The 19,508-nt window shown below is 39.7% G+C and overlaps 2 protein-coding genes across 2 annotated transcripts in view; both read right to left on the bottom strand.

Annotated features, from left to right (window-relative positions):
* LOC117483401 (protein diaphanous homolog 3-like) overlaps positions 1-13,341 on the bottom strand; it is a 26,854-nt gene extending 13,513 nt beyond the window's left edge. The window contains exons 1-5 of the mRNA XM_034131733.1: positions 13,111-13,341; positions 12,611-12,773; positions 6,481-6,592; positions 4,996-5,086; positions 3,036-3,122 (exon numbers count right to left, since the gene is read on the bottom strand). Coding sequence (XP_033987624.1) covers positions 3,036-3,122; positions 4,996-5,086; positions 6,481-6,592; positions 12,611-12,773; positions 13,111-13,170 — 513 coding nt within the window. The 5' untranslated portion in view covers positions 13,171-13,341. The remainder of the gene's footprint in view (positions 1-3,035; positions 3,123-4,995; positions 5,087-6,480; positions 6,593-12,610; positions 12,774-13,110) is intronic.
* On the bottom strand, positions 13,240-19,508 carry LOC117483400. The gene is made up of 7 exons (XM_034131732.1): positions 19,281-19,508; positions 18,540-18,647; positions 17,500-17,574; positions 15,990-16,163; positions 15,697-15,854; positions 14,763-14,951; positions 13,240-13,857 (listed from the first exon to the last, which is right to left on the bottom strand). The coding sequence occupies exons 1-7, from the start codon at positions 19,371-19,373 to the stop codon at positions 13,344-13,346; spliced, it is 1,311 nt and encodes a 436-aa protein (XP_033987623.1). The 5' UTR covers positions 19,374-19,508; the 3' UTR covers positions 13,240-13,343.

The raw sequence follows: 19,508 nt of genomic DNA, 5'->3' as shown, positions 1-19,508 counted from the left end.
TAATGAGTGACCCGACAGTGAAGAATAAATATATTTATAACTAGTTTAGCTTGTTCCAGAGGTAGATAAAATAGCTAAGTGTGTTAGGTCTAACTCTTAGTGTGTGTTTCGCTCCGCTCACCGGTCCGTCACAGCGGGCGGAGCTGCAGGATTTCTGCTTCACACACGTTGCATACCGCTATTTTATTGTCATTTTCGGACACCTTAAAATACTGCCAGACTGGTGAAGCCATTTTGGCGAGCTTGTTTTGCCGCGCACAGAGAAAAGTGTCATGTATTTTACGTCATGTGATCAGCTCTCACGATCGGCCTTTATAAAGAGCACCGATCGATCGGCAGAGAGTGAATATCGGCCGATAACGATCGGCGGCCGATCGATCGGAGCATCCCTAATTATTATAGAACAAATTGCCATTGTTATATTCTATGCAGGTCTTTACTTTAAAGACACAATACATAATTATTCTATACTACTGATTCCCTGCGTTTGGTTATCTCTTGTTATTTGACAAACATGTACAACTTTTACTTGAGTTCTTTATATCTATGTGCTAATGAAGTTATATTTGGTTCTACCAATCATACCTCCCTGTCCAGAGATCTCCTTGTCTAAGAATCACTCGCTTTGATTTTGTGTCTTTGCGTCTCTGAATAATATTTGGAAATACTTGCACACCAAGCACAGTTTAAAGAAGAAGCCAGATCCACAATGCAGAAGAAAACATGACATCCTGACAGTGAGGCGAAGCACCAACGAGTACATCATAGGTAAGAAATATCCCCCAGGTGGGGACTTCTCCATTTTGTCTCCTAAAGCCCTCATGTCTGTCTGCTGGCGAGTAAATCCCCCTTAATGTTAGGGCCTTAAGAAGTCTGCTGTCAGAGAATTGACGGATTTAGAAACTTCTGCAACAAAGCACCTTCACTTTTTCATGCCTGAACATTGTATTGTGATGCGGATCGTATGTCAGAAAGAAACTTTGTTCCTGCACACAATAACTATGGTTTAATTAAAAGAACAATCTTATTAAATATATATCCAAGTCACAACACAGCAGAAAGAGCAACAACATCCGAAAGAAAAAGCCATGCGTAAATTGAAACTTAATGAAAAAGCTAATCTTTCCTGTCAAGTCATCTTGCCTGCTCACAGTATGTTGTGTTTAAGACAAAGAGAAATGACTGTCACCTTCAACGGATTACAGTGCCATCATTCTCATCCTTTGTTTCTCTTATTCTCAAACTGTCAGCAGACAAGAGATTAGGACTGAAGCACTGATGCAGAAAGGAACAGAGGCTTGAGAGAATAAAAAATAAACGGCTGAGGAGGTGGGAGGTACTCTCTCTGGTCTGACTGCAATATCTTCACAGCCTGCAGTCCTCAACACCAATAAACAACAATCCTCTGTACGAGCGTTAATGATTAGTCTGACTAATGTTGAACTGGAGATGTCTGGATACACTGTGAAAGCCTTAAAGGGGCCCTATTAGGGTTTTTTGGGTTGTTCTATAGGTTTGTGTGCATGTAAATGGTCTGCAAAGGCTAAAATCCCAAAGTTCACACCATTAACCCCTGCCTAAACGCCTCCATTGGACTTCTTTGTTTACTTCACTAACAAAATGACATCACTACATAACAATTGCGCTTCTATTGGCTAGCGCTCCAACACATTGTACGTGATAGGCTAAGGGGTGGGACATCTCTAAGCGGTTGATCAATCACAACAGAGCCGGCCAGCTAACCAATCAGAGCAGACTGGGCTCTGGTTTCAGACAGAGGGTGAAAAGAAGTGCTGCAGCACAGGCAGTATGAGAAAAATAAAGAGCTTTTTGAACATTAAAGTGGACCTATCATGCTATATTTGAATAATATAGTGTGGGACCATACCTATATAAGGCATATTTATACTTTTTTTTTTCTTCAAAATACCAAACAGATCATGCATTTTAGCCATGCCTCATTTTGCTCAATTTGACACTTTCTAGCTCTGTTTTTGCAAGGGCTGATTCTGTGAGAACAGCACCATCTACTGGCCTGGCATATGTACTACAGTGTCTCCAGCGCTTTCGAACGGCAATGGCCGTGGCTGTCTCCTCCTGATTGGTGGAGTTGGCCCAATAGCCGTAGCGCCACTGTCCTGACGTCAGGACAGTGTTCAAATCTGGATCAGTTTTGATCAGATCCGTTGCAGCCCCTTTTTTAGAGATTTGGGTATGGAGGAAAATAGAGAGGGTTGTGTTTTCTGACACTTGGTGAGTTCCCTGGAACACCGGGGACACATATTCATGTATAAAAGACGTACAAAAGTGCATTTTGCATGATAGGTCCCCTTTAAAGCATGGAGACATGTCACAGTAGAGGAACAAGATACAAATATGAAACAAAAGATAAGTAGAATAGGGCCCTTTTTTAACATTGTTTCAAGTTTAAGAAATCTATTTAAATAGTAACTTGGTGTGTATTTGTTTTATCTGTACTCATGCTTGAGTGATTGTCTTTGAAGAGAGTCCAGAGGTTTGTTGAATAAAGTTAAATTAAGAAATATTTCCACAGCTCTCCCTTGGGAAAACTCCAAAGTGGATTTTTATTGTTTTTTCTGATAACGATAAAAAAAACTATGTATGATTTTACACCACCTACAGAAAAATGAAACTTGATTTGATTAAGATCCATCTGTTCTTCTCAGTCAAACGAGGAGAAGTGTCTTAAAGTGCCTGTCCTGCCTTTCTGTTTTCAAGACACTTTACCATCCAGCAAATACAGAAACCACTTCATCCACCACTTCAAACATAAATCTCAAACAGGAGGGAGAAAAGCTTTCATGTATTAATGACACTTTCCGCCCAGTTGTTTCTTTCATTTATGTCTAAAGCCACGATGTATCTGAACATTAGAATACATTAGTACTTGTTCTCCTCCAGTGCCGTGCGCTTTCACCCTATTTCAGCTTGTAGGAAACAAAGCCGACTTTAAAACAGCTCAACCTCTGATTCAACCTTTTGATTTCTCTCCGTAGGTGATGGAGTAAACTCACTGGCTGCAGGTCTTTCATGCCGATCGGAAGCTCTCTCAGAGTCAGCAGCAGGTCGAGCTGTGTGCTCAGACACGGGATGTTGCACATCTGCAGCGGGGGGGAAGAAGTGAGTGTAATGAGCTGTGTGCATACAGAACAGAGTGCAATTATCACATCATAACACAACCTATTTCCATGTGATTATTATCTAAAAAGCAGGGAGATACTGAGGGGAGATGAAGTCGCTGCAGCTTTTTCTCACAGACTCTTTGGTGAGATTACCTCGGGCTAAAGTGGAGAGCTGCAGGCCTGTCGAAAGGCTGATTTAACAGAGAAAGTGAAGGCCTGACACCTCGAAGCGATTGGCTGAGCTGCCTAGTCGACCTTTGAGTCAGCGCTAACCTCTAATAAATCATTACGCCTTGTCAGAGCATCTCGCTCAAGCTCAGGGAGCGTCTCCTAAAAGCCAAAGGGCACTTTTGATTGACATATTCTCAGGAGAGATATTAGGATGAGTGTGAGGAATCAAGTTCATGTAATCATTTGGCTATTTCCACAAAATAAAATGAAATCCCAGAATGTCATCCTGCTCAAAGCTCTTTGTCTTTAACATGTCTAATTCAGCATTAACTGTTCACATTGACTCCATGCTAAGGCAAACATGTTTCAAGTGTTCACTCATAAATCGAGTAGTTTGCATAATTTAACCTGGATCAGAGACTCCTGTTCACTAGATTTCAGATTTGAAAAGGAATACTCTTTTGTGTGATTTCTGCACATGATTGAAGTTTCCAGAGAAAGCATGACAGGCAGGATTAAAGAACAAACAAAGACCTAATATACAGTGTAGTGCAATATTCTCAGAGAAGCCTGCAAAGCATTATTAGGATTAGATTTATCTCAGGGAAAAGGTCAGTGCTTCTTTAATGTTACGCCATTTGTTCTGAGATGTTACAGTTGTGTCCTTTCTGTGAAAGTGATTACTTAGAATTAAAAAATATGTTTATTCAACTCTCTACAGCCATGCTAGCAGTGAGGATTCTTTCTTTGGCTTAACCCTGAGGTAAGCATTGTGCTTATATCCCAAAACATCCTAACATGCTTATGTTTAGCAGGTATTCTTTTTACCAGGTTCACCTTCACAATTTAGCGTGTTAGGGTTCTAACATTTGCTAAAGACTGGGCGCTATAGATAGAATACTAGACATAGGATCACCTATCAGCCTGATTCATTATCCGGGGATAATGATTTTCTGTAGAAAATGGGGATTATGATGATAAAAAATGCATGTTGGTTATATGACGCACTATCCTATGCAGTGAGAAGCTGAGAGCAGATGGACTCACTTATTCCAAGTGATAAAGATGCTAACACATGTCAATCTTTGATGATTCATACAAAAAAAATCATCTTTTTTCATTATTCATAGAGTTTTTGGGAGAAAATGTGTGGAGTAACTGACAATTACATATAATGTGGAAAGAAAACCCCCTAAAGGAGTAAGTAATCACCTAAGTTTCAAATGGTAACCATTTTTCTTGCTTTTTAGTGCAACACTTGAATACCTAAGATTATTGATTATTTTGTCTATTTGGTGTAATTCAGGTTGACTGCAGTCTAGCACCAAATCCTTTTGCCTCCGGCCTTACATGAGGTTTCTATAGGCAATGCCTTATGACAAGTGTCAAATATTCCTGAGGCACTGTGGGCTGATCCTGCTGCTCATCGACCTCCCTCCTGCAGCCTGGATCCGACCACACGGTCAGAAGGCTGCATGCTGGCAGGTGATAACACATGAACGGTAAGAGCTTGTCACGACACCCACAGAAAAAGAAGAGGCAGGTGCATTGTCGACTCAACCACTCTTTTTTTATAAGAAAGTGCTTTAGAGTCAGCCTGTTCATATCAAATCCTGATAATCCTACATTGTTAATTATGGTAATCTTGAGCCTTGTTACTATTAGGAGCTATTAACTGTACCTCCATCATGTACTGGTCCACAATATGCAGCTCTGTCACAGGTCCTTTGTGGGATTTGTACATTTCCACATCATCCAACGTGGGGACGTACCTTGAAACAAAACATTACAATTTTACTATTCTTGTTAGATTCCATACTACTCTAAATGTTTTCTCCCATCCACTTCTTACTACGAGTGTCGGCAAATATTTAATTGCTCCATTTTGTTTACCAACTAGTCTCTTGTTGTCTGTTTATCATAACTTTTAGGGAGTTGGATTTCTACAGCTTGAAAACATTTAATAGGTTGTAAATATAATAGAATATTCGTTTTTTAATAAGTACTACAACCCGTGTAAAAAATACAGGAAACCTCTCCCTAATTATTTGCTTTGCCCCCCTGATAACCTCCGGATAAAAAGTTTAGCTGTTTTAAAAATGTAGCTAATTTTATATTTATATATGAAGTTTAGTTATTTATCTGCTTGCTATTTTAGGCTGATTTTAACAGCCATTTAACCTATGTGGTTCTGAGTCCATGTGCAAGATATCGCTCCTTGTATATCCAACAGTTAAAATAAAAACCTATAGGTACATTTTAAAAATGCATGTGACAGTTGGGGAGGTTTTTATTTGTATATCACATACCTTCCCCTTTTCACCTTTTGCATCTTTCTGTCATCACATGTTCTTTACCTCCCTTCCTTAAACTGATGCCATTACATTTATTTCCAGTGGCCCAGATAGTGGGGCGTGATTAAAAGCCAAGTAGTTCTATAAAACAACAAGACGCTGGGAACGGCCATTTACTCACTCGCACTGCCTTTGAACCCCTCTTAAATTGGACTTCATCCTTACGTCATTTCTGTGCGTTCTGACCTCAAAGCAAAGGCATTCACTTTTTCATGAGCAACTGGAGTAGCAACGGCCATTAATATTGCAGCACCTGTTGGGAGTGGTTCTTTCAAAATTGTATTCCTCAGGCCTACGCCGAAGCGCATTAAAATATATATTATGTTTTTATAGAATAAATAAAGCCCCCCCACATAGTGCATTAGATCACTCTCGTCTTCCAGGAGGTCAGCACCCAGAGACGCTGCGGAAACCACAGGTTACAGTCAGGAAGCATTTACCCACTTCCAGTGATATATTCCCGCGGGCATGTCAATAGTCTCCATCTCCGCAAATAACCGGAGATAAAAAATGTATTAGTAAGATGCTTTGGTAAAAGGTTCTGGCATCTGCTCTTTAGTATTAGCACATTGTGGAGACTGCTGTGCAAACCATGAGCCTCCTCCTCACATGACCTGCAGTGGTTTCTCACTTTGTCCTGGCTGCACTCACATCCCTTGTTGAGTTGCTAAGCGGCTAGTTTTTGAAAGCTGTTGTCTCTCACACATCAACCGCCCATTAACCGTGCGGCGAAATGTCATTCACCTCTCGGCTCCAGTTGTGACAATATCAGGGATGAATACCAATCAGCGCTTTTTGGCACAAAGTCATACCTCCTCAGAGACGTGATGTGCCCATCAGACAGGCCTCCATCTTCCTCGTTAATGACGAACAGTTTGTCCTTCAGCTCTCCCGGAAGCACGGGAAAACTTTTGAGGAAAATGTCTAGAAGAACAATAGATATGGAAAAAAAAGTCAACACACTCAATAGTACATGAAAGCTTTCCTCTTGACAGATAGTCTTCTTATCCTGCGATCAAATGACTCAAAAAGCATTCTGAAGACAAAGGGGTCCTTTGCTTAATTACTTTCCCCAAAATGCCTTAGGGGAAATGCAGAAATTTGCATTCTATCAAGTCAAACCTCATTTTTGTATATTACTGAAAATGCCTCTGCATATTTCAGGAGCTGTGAGAATCGTTCATTAGGAGCCGGCTGCAGGAATTTTAGACATATATGTAAAACACATTGGTGAGTTTCACACAGCAGAGATGCTTGAGCCAGATTCAGACACTAGTCCAATTTTCTTTTAATAAGTTGTGAGCTTTGTAACTAACTAACTTTGGGTCAAAACTCTTCCTGAAGTAGAGCTTTGTATAGCTGGACTACACAAATTTGCCCCATATTTGATAAGCTTCAAATACTTTGTAAGACATATAAAAAGAATACTTAAACGATTCGTGAATATAAGAGAGTTGATGAGAAGATCAATACTGCTGTCTATGAAGCTAGCCAGTTAGCTTATGGCGCGTTTCCACTACAGCGCGGAGCACGGTTTAAGAGGGCTGTGACGTCAGCGGCCCGTCTTTGGTTGCGTTTCCACTTGGCCTAGTACCGGCCGGCGGGTCCTAATTCACAGTTTTTCTGGCCTCATAAAATCGTGAGTCTAGGGCCAGAGACAACGAGGCTGAGTCGGGCTGAGTATGCTAAACTAGAGAGAGCATCGCTGGCAAGGGGGCTACAACTACAACAAGATGGACATATTTGACCGTGATTTAATTGTAATACACGTTTCAAAATGATGCCGAAGTAACAACATACTGATACCGGTTAGTAAAAACCATGAATTAATGCTTTGTCAAGTCTGCAGACAGACGGCAGGCGAAAAACCTTTTAAAATGCTTGTTTTCTAAATGGAGATTGGCTAAGCTAACGCAGTATATGCTCCGACCGTCCACACTCACAACAACGGCCTATACAGACATAAATAAAGCAGCGACTGTATTCACCATGACACAGGCAGTCTGTGGTTTGTACTTGTTTAACTTTTGTCTAGTTTCTGAACATATATGAGGAGCTGTGAGCTCTGAGTGCTAACAGCTAACGGCTGTGTTGTTTTTCTGGGGTTCTCATTGAAGATGACGTCACGGCTCCGCCTACACTGCGTTACTATAGATACTACCCCAGTTCCTAAACTGTAATGGAAATGCGCCATAAAGTGAGCCAGTCCTAACGAGGCCTAGCCATACCGAGCGAGGCCGAGCGAGGCCGTGTAGTGGAAACGCGCCATTAGATGACTGAAAATGCTTACAGCTAGCCTGGCTCTGTCATAAATGTAACACCATTATTTTACCACCCTTTTTAAATTCAGTAATTAACATGTTACATCATGTTTTATTAATCCGCTCAAAAAACAAAATCTAAAAACAACAGTTGGTGGGTAAGCTAAGAAATCCATGTATTTCTAGATCGTAGCTCGTGTAGAACTGCAACTAGTTTGTTTCTTGTTAAGATCAAGGCAAACAAGATAGGCTATAGCCTAACACATGAGTGAGCTTCTGAGGATGCTTTTACGTAGATTTTATTACCTTCCGACACAGCTATGCTAACTGTTAACCCCTTTTTCTACTCTTCGTTAAGCTAAGCTATGCTAAGCTAAGCATAGGCTGTAACTTCAATGAACATGGTTTCCTTCTTCTTCTCTAACTTTTAACATAAAAAAGGATCGGCATATTTCCCAAACTTATACTTTTTAGGATCAGTAGTTGATGGATACATAAAACCAATCAAATAATCATATTAAGCATTTTGGATGCAGCAATCATCACGTCTCTAAATCCTTGACATTAAAGTCTGGAGACGCTAATTCCCTCACCAGGACCAACAGCAGGCTTATGTACCTTTTTTAAATGAGGTTACATTTTTAAATATCGAAAACATGCAATTTTGAGCACTACCTGTGGCCGGCCCCAAAAGCAATGGCTAGGCTTCTGTCCTCAAATAACATGTGCAAATCAAGCCCTTTGTTGATTGGCACTCAGACAAGCTGGCCATTGCTCTGGCAAATTAGAGTATGGAGATGGAGAGTGTTCCCCACCGGGCGCAGGAAGCCACAGGTGTACTTTTAATTAGGAGTGCGACATTTCCAGTCATTAAATAGGCCGTGTGCATGGGGACTCTCAGGGTAAATAACCACATTAGCTGGACATGAATTTGAAATAGGATTGCGCCACAATGGATCTCATCCAGAGGTAGAAAGATTCACTGAACTCTTTTGAACTCTTTTTCCTTTTTTACGCTGTTCTATACTTTTACTGCACAACTTTTGAGAGGAAAATATTGTTCGTTTTAATCCACTGCAATTAATTAATACATGTATATTAGTTACTTTTTAGATAAAGGGCCGCTGGATAGCTTATTGGTTCAAATTAGCTCTACGTTAACCAGCTATAACTATAAATGCCGCTGTTCACCGATGCATCGATATAAAAAATATAACAATGTAAATTAATCACCCTCTATGATACTTTAAAGTGGACCTATCATGCTATATTTGAATAATATAGTGTAGGACCATACCTATATAAGGCATATTTATACTTTTTTTTTTTCAAAATACCAAACAGATCATGCATTTTAGCCATGCCTCATTTTGCTCAATTTGACCATTTCTAGCTCTGGGCAGATTCAGTGAGAACAGCACCACCTACAGGCCTGGCATATGTACTACAGCGTCTCCAGCGCTTTCGAACGGCAATGGCCGTGGCTGTCTCCTCCTGATTGGTGGAGTTGGCCCAATAGCCGTAGCGCCACTGTCCTGACGTCAGGACAGTGTTCAAATCTGGATCAGTTTTTATCAGATCCGTTGCAGCCCCTTTTTTAGAGATTTGGGTATGGAGGAAAATAGAGAGGGTTGTGTTTTCTGACACTTGGTGAGTTCCCTGGAACACCGGGGACACATATTCATGTATAAAAGACGTACAAAAGTGCATTTTGCATGATAGGTCCCCTTTAAGTATCTTGCTTATATGTAAATGTTTTAATGCAGGATTTTTTTTTTACCTGTAATGGAGTATTTATTACATAGTATTGTTTTTTTTCTAAAATAACAGACCTAGTACTTTACTAGTCTCTGATCTCTCCAAAGAGGACCAGTGTGATTTCATCAGAATTTCATCATGACTAGAACTGAGTTGAACGTTGTGAAGAGACCGTCACGGACATTATTGTTACAGAATCCCATCTCATACTCATTCACAGGCAAACTGTATAGTACCTTCTCTCTTCTGCTCTGTAGGTATTTTTCTAAAGAAGGCATAAAAACAATCAATACAAGCAACGATCTTGTTGTCAGAAGTCCTTTGGATTCCTGTCGAGCACTTAAAATACTAAAAATAAGTTCATGAATCCTTAGAGCCATTTTCGTATGGATGCTTAACGCGATGTTGTTCTTTCTTGCCCACAAGGATCAACATGAGTACCAGAAGAAAACACTCAGTAACTCAAACACCTGCTCAAACACCTGCTCAAACTGTCACATCCAATCTACCTCAGTGTTTAATTGCAACAAACATATTGTTGTTAAAGTCGCTATGTACACAGTAAGAGGTACGGCTTTATGTCTGACGCTAATTAACAGTTCTGACTTATTTGTTTAATTATTGATCATCTGATGGAGGTGCAGCATGACTATCTGCTGAGATGTTGCTATATTTGCAACAACAACGCAGAAATGTCACATGCATACTGGCTCCCAGTGAAATGGGATCAGATGAATAAATAGTGTGGCAAAAAAATGAGATATGAGCTGAATAAACAGCACAAGTTTAGGCAGGTTTGTGGTGATAAACATGCAAACAAATGCAGGGAGGGGGGAGGGGGTGAGGGGGGATGCCAGGAGATAGAGAGAGTAGAGAAGACATATTATTTTATTTGTTGTATAAATATATGGCTTCATTTCAGATCTGAATTCTGAGGAAGTTCATCTGTTTTTATAATGGATTAAATCAGTTTACAGGGATTTCTGCCCTACTCTGGTATTACCATGTTGTGCTATGTCAAACTTTGATTTGACTGCCAGTCAGATGAAAATGTAGCTTCACCATTACCTCGTATTACTATTAGTGCATCAGTTATTCAATAATACATTGTAAAATGTATATTTATTTTATATTTCTCGGTATTATTAAAACTGTATGATAGTTTCAATTTTGCTAATAGTAATCAGGTTTGGGGGATTACATGTAACCAGATTGCGTAATCAGGATACCAAAAAAAGGTCATAGTATTCCCCATTGAGTTACATAAAAAAACATGTAATCTGATAACTGTCACATTACTAAAGAAGTGGGATTACTATCAGGATTATAATGTTACAATGAAAAAAAAAAGTATGTGTTTTTTTTAATGTTCATTAAATAGTGTGTGATATTTTAGCTCTATGCAATTAAACAGAACATTTTCTCTCAGATTGTATTCTTATTTATTTTTCTTGTATACTATAGTATGTGCTCATGTGCACTTTCATTATTCTATTGGCTACTTCCTGAATATGCCGAATAAAATCCAAGTTTACATTGCTCAGTTGCATTTGACAGGTAATCCAAAAGTAGCAGAAATAAATCAGATTACTTTTATATTGTGATGCTTAGGTTTGGCTACTTATAAAAGTGTTTACAGGTAACTATTAATTGTAATGGATTACAATTTTGAAGCAACTTTCCTGATAGTAATTAGACACTGTTATAATGCAGGACTTACTTACTTTATATTGAGTTGTCTTAACATTATACTTTTGCTCATTTCCTTTTAAAAGTGTCCATACTTCTTCCACCACTGCTGAATAGTCACTTTTTCAATCAGTTTTAATAAGACCAAAGAAGAGACAGACAGATCACCTTGTTCTTCTAAAGTCTACCTTTTTCTAAAGCTCCAGCAGAATGTGCATGGCCTCAGGTTGCCTGCAGGCTGTCATCTCTCAGCACCGGCTCCTGACACAACCAACGTTTCCAGGTCAGGCAGGAGCACACACTCTGAAAGCCTGTATTCTGAGCCAGGACAGGAAATCCCTGCCATTGTCGCTCAGATGCCCTTTCCATATTTTATGAACATGTGATTTCTAATTATATTTCCAGCCTGTACACTCGCACCGATTCCATTAAGAAGCCCACCTCCACCACCACATCTGTATCGCCACACAGAGTCTGTGAGAGGAAGCTTCTGAGATGTTCTCCCCTAACCCCCTGGCTAGGGTCTTGAAATATACAAGCCACGTACACTGAGTTAATCAAAAGTGAGATGAGATACAGAATATGTTCTACTTTACAAAAGCTCTGCAGATTGCATAGATAGTTGTGTCACTGCAGGATTGATGACACACTGCCCCCTGCAGACACAGAGGAGGAACATCCATCTATCTGCCTTACACACTGTCATTATAGTTTCATTCATCCTTTTAAAAGAGCAGATTGGCATCATTTAACGGCCCTCCCCTAATAGATCCAGGTCAGATTCCTCCTAATGGGACGTTTTAGTCTCATTTATGAAAATGAATACTGACATTAACACTGATTCTGCAGAGGTCCTGGTTACTCTTTCTATGTGGTGCTTCCCTCTGCTGGATTCAGTTCACACAACATCTTTTGATTTACTGAAAGTAAAAGGCCCTTTATGCTTATGTGGTGTCTCTTGTGTAATGTGTTGTATAGGTTTGTGCATGTAAATGGTCTGCAAAGGCTAAAATCCCAAAGTTCCCACCAGAGGGAGTTTCTCTGAACCTGAAAATTAGCATAAAAGGGCCCCTTTAAAGCTTACTGATCTGACTAGTTCCAGAAGGATTCCCTTTCATTTCAACATGAACATTGTAATTCATATAAAACACTGCAAATCAATGATTATAACAGACATTATTCACAACAAGCAACTTCACATAAACACTCAGACATTCATTATCAAGCTACTCACTGAAGTTGTGTGCAATCTTCTGGTTGAGCATTATATGCTGCGTGGTGCTCGGCTCAGACGCACAAAACGTCCCCATGTCTTTAACGGCAAATTGCTCGAATAAGCGCGATGTGTCGATTTCAATCCTCCCGGTGCTTTCTTGTTTCCAAAATGATTTTGCAATCTGCCAAGAAACAAATTGTGTGTGAGTGAGACAACTCCATTATAGGAGGAAATCAATGTTAACATTACAAAAGAGCAACGCTGGGGAAGCAATAAACGACTGATAATACAGACTATAATTCTCAACAATGATGCAATATGAGGTTCTAATGATGTGAAACCAAGCTGAAACTGACCTTTCAGTGCCACGATAATAAAAACACTTAACAATACATACAATACACATTTAAATATGAATAATTCACACTGATGAGTCACTTTGTAAGCTTTATACTTCAAATATGGTAATATATAGTCTTCTGATGGATGGAGTTTTAACTGACAAGTGACAGTGTTACCTTATCTGTGCCAACTACGTCCCAGTGGAAGGCTTTGGTGCGTGGCTTTTTGAAATTCATGAACTTGAAGGGTAAAGGTGGAGGCGGCGGGATGCTCAGGGGGGGAGGCGGCGGGATGCTCAAGGGGGGAGGCAGCGGGATGCTCAGGGGTGGAGGCGGCGGGATGCTCAGGGGTGGAGGCGGCGGGATGCTCAGGGGTGGAGGCGGCGGGGTGCTCAGGGGGGGAGGCCTTTTCACAACAGGCTCTGGGTTAGGAGACTCTGGGGCTGTGGAGGATGATGTGAGGGCAGGGGTGAGGGGTGAGGGGTGAGGGGGGGGGTCGGGGGAGATGAGGCAGAGACACCGGGGGATGTGGGTGATGATACGGGAGGCAACATATCAGGCTCTATAACAGCAAGGTTTTGACTGATGCGAGGTTTAGGAACAGGCTTTGTCCCATCAGCTGTGGGATCATCTTTACTCATGTCTTCAGCTGATAAATGATCTTCACCACAAGGAGGGGGATTTGCATTTTTATAATCAACTGGAGGATAAGTGATTATTCCACCAATCGACTGGAGATCTGTGTCCTCTGGCTCCTCTGCTATGCTGAGATGTCGTAGAGCCGGTATTCCCACAAACATGTTTTCGCACATTGACTTCCTCTTCCACCCTGAGCACAGTTTGTCGATGGCGTGAACCCAGGCGTCTCGCTCAACCTGAACACCAGCCGGGGCGGGTGTGTAATCTGGCACAGGCACCCGAAACCTGCAAAAGATCAACACAACTTCCCTTTTTATTTGACCTTTGTCTGGTAGTTAAAAGTTGAGGCCTATATTTATGACATTATAACTCAAACAAGGCTGCATCCTAATACATACTTTTTATGTTTTACATAAAACAATCCAATGTTTTTTAAATGCATGGCAGAAGAGATTAAAATATTGAGGGGCTGAAGGGAGACAGACAAATATGAGATAGCAAGTGCTATGCTAAATGAATGTCAATAAAACAGTGGCTTATCATGCATAATACATCTAAAAGTATTTATATATACTGCGTCACTTTATAATTGTAATCTCTTTCCTTCTGTAATGGCTTGTTTTACTTTAGGTGAGCAATTCCTTTAGACACTTGCAGTAAAGTCAGCAGTTGGCTGCAAACTATTCTACATCTCTTGTTGATGTTGGTTTTACCTCTCCTTTGTAAAATGTCCATGAGGGGAGACATATGAAACTTAATCCAATGGTCTTTATTTGTTTTGTTCGCTGGTTGTGAAATTATTACAGCCAGCTAAACAACAGTGCCTACCGACCATGTTTGTAAAGTTTAATTGAAAGTGTTACTTCTAATGAGCTCGCTGTGAGGTTAGTCAACAAGTTGCTGACGCTGTTATCCTTCAAAGATGGCCGACTTGCTGTTGATAGCATCTCGTTCTTATTAGGATTAAAGTAAAAGTATTGGTTTGCTCCCTCTGACTGATTTCTTAGTATATACAGTATGACATCATGAGATCAGATTTTTTTCTTTCTCTAATGTTTGATATTTAGTGAGATATATGATCATTATTGACATGTTATCATGCGAAAACTTTAGAGGGAAAAATCAATAATTAGTGGAGGTCGTAGTAAAAAAGGTTGGAATGTTTCCACATCTCAATAGTCCTTACTCACTGGTACTCATTCTTGTGTGTGATCAGGGTGAACGTGTCGGAGCCGTGAGGTTTTGGTACGCTGGTGTCTCCGTCCGACAGGTGAACCACGATGGGGACGGTCGGTGAGGACGACCCCTCACCGTCAGCGGGGCCCCGGCGCTTAAAGGGGACCATTGTAAGCTCGCCTGGGCGCAGCTGTACCATATATCTGGAACAAGGGAGAAGGTAAGAAATAGAGGAACTATACGTATACTATATAACAACTGTATTCAGTATGTATTATATACTGAACTTCACAAACTGTTTTGCAGGAAGTATACTTGCTGTCCTCTACTATTGAAGAAATAATGAAAGGGGAAATTACATTTTTACTCAATAGGTCGATATGTAAACACAGTAGGCCTACATATGAACAGGCCCTGTAAACATTAGGTTTGAAACAAACACATGCATTAACCCATTCACCTATAGGCTAGGCCTACTGGTTTCTGATGTTGGTATTTTGGATACAAAAAATAACTCTTCAAGATTCAGATTCAAATTCAGAAATTCTTGTTTCTAAATCACCAAATACCGTTTATGGCATTTGTATAGTTTTTTATTAATATATTGGTTATATATATATATATATATATATATATATATATATATATATATATATATATATATATATATATATATATATATATATATATATTGGTTATATATATATATATATATATATGTTATCTTTGGGCAGAGTCAGATTAGCTTCCCGTTTTCTGTATGCTAAACTAAACTGACCACATGGTGGGTCCACACAATGTGTAGGTTTTTTCAGGTGCGGTTTGTCAACACACGTCCTCCCGGTCTCAACTTGGGTTAGGGTGCTTCTGACATTTCTCATCACTATCATAAATGGTGTTTATCTGTTTTACTAAAGTAGCGTTACAATAACAAAGACACATCCGTACTTCACCCATCTGAATGATGCCAAGCCGCCTCTGTGCAGCAACAAGACGCCTTCACGAAGACCCTGTGAGGCTTCAGGCTGCTGAGGGGTTTCTGCATTACACTCTTCAGGGTCACTGTATATGTTCGCATAAATGATCCGATTCACAAGCTGCATTATCTGAGAAGCACCCGCCGGAAAATAGTAAAAAAACAGGAAAAGGAATTTTTAAAAATAACATGTTTCGTTCTCTCTGCATGTACACTTTTCAACACAAATGACAGGTTTTTAGAGTTCCCACAAATATACATTTACCTTGTTTTTTTCTTCACCTGAAGTGGCCTCCAATTCATAATCATGATATCCTTTAAAGGAAATGGAGAACCTGGAACCCACTCCTTCATCACAACTCTTGACAATCGAAAAGAGAAGTTGCCGCTTGATGATGCCTTTCTCGATGCTGCACAGCATTTTGGTTTTAAAATCAATCTGGGTTGGTCACAATGAAGGGGTTTGAATTCATATATTATTTTCAGTAACACAGTAAAAATGTTATCTTCTGACAGTGTTTTTAACAATGCTAGCGGGCTGATACACACTGAATGATCTCACAAACTAAGGCAGGGGTTGGCAACCCGCGGCTCTTTAAGCCCTCTGCTCTGGCTCCCTTGAGCTTAGACAAAAATAAGAAGGAAATAAAATAAAAGTATTTGTAGGACTATTTATATTTTGTTGCACGGTTGAAAATGTTTCGTATCTTGTATTTTGAGGTGATACTGTGACACATAAATAAAAAACAAAACGGTTTTAATTAGGTCAACTAAAATATGCGTCATATCCTACGACGGTCCCGCGCCAGCAGGTGAATAACCTGACCCCCGGCTCGATGAGCGAACTATGGATAAATCAAAGAAAAGAAAAGTATCGGAGGAACACAGAGGGTTTAATTCTGCGTGGACAGAGTTATCTGGCTTCACAGCAAACGATGCTGGCTTACCGGTATGTTTGATATGTGGAGAGAAGTTGTCAAAGGTGCTGCAGCCTTTACGTATTGGAGGAAAAACACGGAAGAGGAAGACAGCTGACGATCTTCAGTCATAATTCAATCAGTAAACTCTTTTTATGGTGCAGGGTGCAGCTATTTTATTTATTTATTTCAAAGTGGGTCAATTTTAATTGTATTTTTGTTCCTTCAAATGTGCAGAGGACTACCCAAGTGCTGTGTTAATTTATTTTAAAGTATGCCTGTGTATTTTTTTTTTATTCTCCTTATAAGAGTTCTTTGTTTCTTATTAGAGGTAACAGTTTTCTATAATGTAATAAATAATAAATGCAAAAAAACTGTAGTTTTTGTCTATGATATAACAATAAATACAACTTTATAAGCTATCAAGCTATCAAATATGTTTTGCGGCTCCAGACAAAACAAATTGTTGGAAAAGGGGGCAAAATGTCTCTTTTGGTCAAAAAGGTTGCAGACCCCTGAACTAAGGGATGGATTGCCAAGGAAGCTTTTTAATTCATTCATGTTCCCCTGTGGGTGATTCATACTAACTTTGTTGACTTGCTGTAAATCTTTGGTTTAGGACCAAATACCTGCAAAAGCAATGACTCCCCCGTTAGCATCAGATAGACTTTGTGTAAATTAGCAAATGCTAGCATGCTAACTTGCTAAACTAAGATGGTAAGCATGGTACACATTATACCAGCTGAACAGCATGTGGGCATTGTTAGCAGCCTTAGTGTGAGTTGCTTTGGCAAAAAGACTCACAGACTTCCCTGATAGCATACCTTTATAATCTTTGTTTTGTTAATTTTAACTCACTTGAAGAACCCGCTTCTGCCACCTGTACCGGTTGTGCTTGTGAACACTGAAGTTGTACTGTGAGGGTTGCTGTTCCTGCAACAAAAGCACAACAACTAAACATTAGAAACACGTAGACCTTAAGGAAATAACACATTTGAATGAAAAACAGAAAGTATCAAGATAACTATCTCTATTAAAAAAGGTATGATATCATCGGCTCTAAACTGTTTCCTGGTAGGTGTAGAACAAACGCTTCCACATTCCTTCACACAATACCTTTGGGCCTATCAAACTGGACATACAATGGTGTTTTGAAAAGCTAACCAGCAGGCTAAGCGGCTTATTAGCATGACCATATCTAGAGAGTAGATGATGACATGTGGGGCACCAGTCTTCCATTTTACAAGACAGTTTTAGATGAGAAGATTTAAACACATGTATGTGTTGGGGAGATGGAAAACGTTGTAAGCAAAACCTCCATGTCTCTCGTTTTTTATAGCCTGCAGCTAACTGACTTAGTTGAGTCTCTTTATAATGTGTTTTTCAGCAGCTCTTTCCATCATTATCTTCCCATGTAATGTGTTTATCATATCTTATATATTTTAAACCAACGTTTAGCCTGATGTATTAAAGGTGTTGGGAACATTTAGTAGTTTGGGAAGGATTTGTTTTAGGGTATAGGGTCTATTAGGTCTTACTATTGTTTTTATAAACTTTGAACTATTGAACTTTAAATCACAGCCAATCTAATGAGCTTGGTTTAAAGGGGCCCTATTACAGTAATTTTCATGTTCATATTTGTATTGTGTGCCACTGTGACATGTTTACATGCTTTAATGTTCAAGAAGGTCGTTATTTTTATCATACTGCCTTTGGTGCAGCACCTATTCCCCGCCCTGTCCTCTGGGGAAACATTTAGTAGTTAGATGACTTAGATTATTACTATTTATAAACTTTTCAGGGAAAACTGTACCATATACTAATTCTCAGGTCAATGTAAAAACTTCTGAAGGACAACCAATGTAATGTTGAGGAAGCTTTGTTTTAAATGCTGGTACCTCTTCAGTCGAGCTGTTCTGTTGTCTGGCTTCCTTCAGAGCATCTTCGATGGACCACTCTCCGTTCCTCACCTTGTTCATGATGCTCAGCTGATCCTCATTGCTCAACTGAAAATACAACAAGCCAGTAAAAAGTATTGTGAGGTTAATTACCCTGTGTGTATAGAAGTTATCCCTGTTGTAAACTTGTAATGTTGGTTCATATGTCCCACAATATTCATGATTGTGATTCTAAATCTAGCGTTACATTTGGTAAACTAACACATGCATCATAGTGTAGCAGCCATTTTCTCCCTCCTTTATTACTTTCATGCCCTTCTATTTACCAATCAGTATTTTAATTTGGCAATATTTGACCATAGCACTGCTGTTCAAGTTCTTATAGATAATAATAGTTGATAAGAGAGTCAGTGTCAGCTCACTGAAACTGTAAAGAGGAAGCACTGCGTGGCAAAGTTCAATCAGTATCTGCATCTGTTCATCATGAGATTTACAGGAACAAAATGATCTGTCACATTTCTGAGTAACTTGGTGTTCTTTTGTCTGAGCAGCAGGGAAGTCGGATTAAATTGAGGAAGTAAGAAATGCTCCAGGGACTTCAATAAACCAAAAAGGTTTCTCCTACTGCCCTGAAGTGACGGTAATGAAAGCAAGAGGGGGTGAGCTTCACAAGTATTGACTTTACATGTACATCATAGCACATTTGCGGTTAATAACATAGTATATTAGCTGAAATCGTACCTGTGGCAGATCCTCAGTGTGTCTGTCCATTCTGGATGGGTTGTCTTTCTTCCTTGATCCTAAATTTGGCATTACAACTTTTGTAGATGACATACAAATCCATGCAAATGCTCAGTCCATTTACTGCTAATCTCTCATAGCAACGATACGAAAGCTGTTGTTTTTTTTGTCACGCAAGTCCCAAATAGTGATCTGCTCCTTTAAACATGGGAAAGGAAAAGGCTGTGA

This window comes from Trematomus bernacchii, unplaced genomic scaffold (genome assembly GCF_902827165.1).
Source record: "Trematomus bernacchii unplaced genomic scaffold, fTreBer1.1, whole genome shotgun sequence".
In the NCBI taxonomy this organism is placed as follows: domain Eukaryota; kingdom Metazoa; phylum Chordata; class Actinopteri; order Perciformes; family Nototheniidae; genus Trematomus; species Trematomus bernacchii.
The sequence above is the reverse complement of the archived record's forward strand: the minus strand, read 5'-3'. Positions and strand labels throughout refer to the sequence as shown.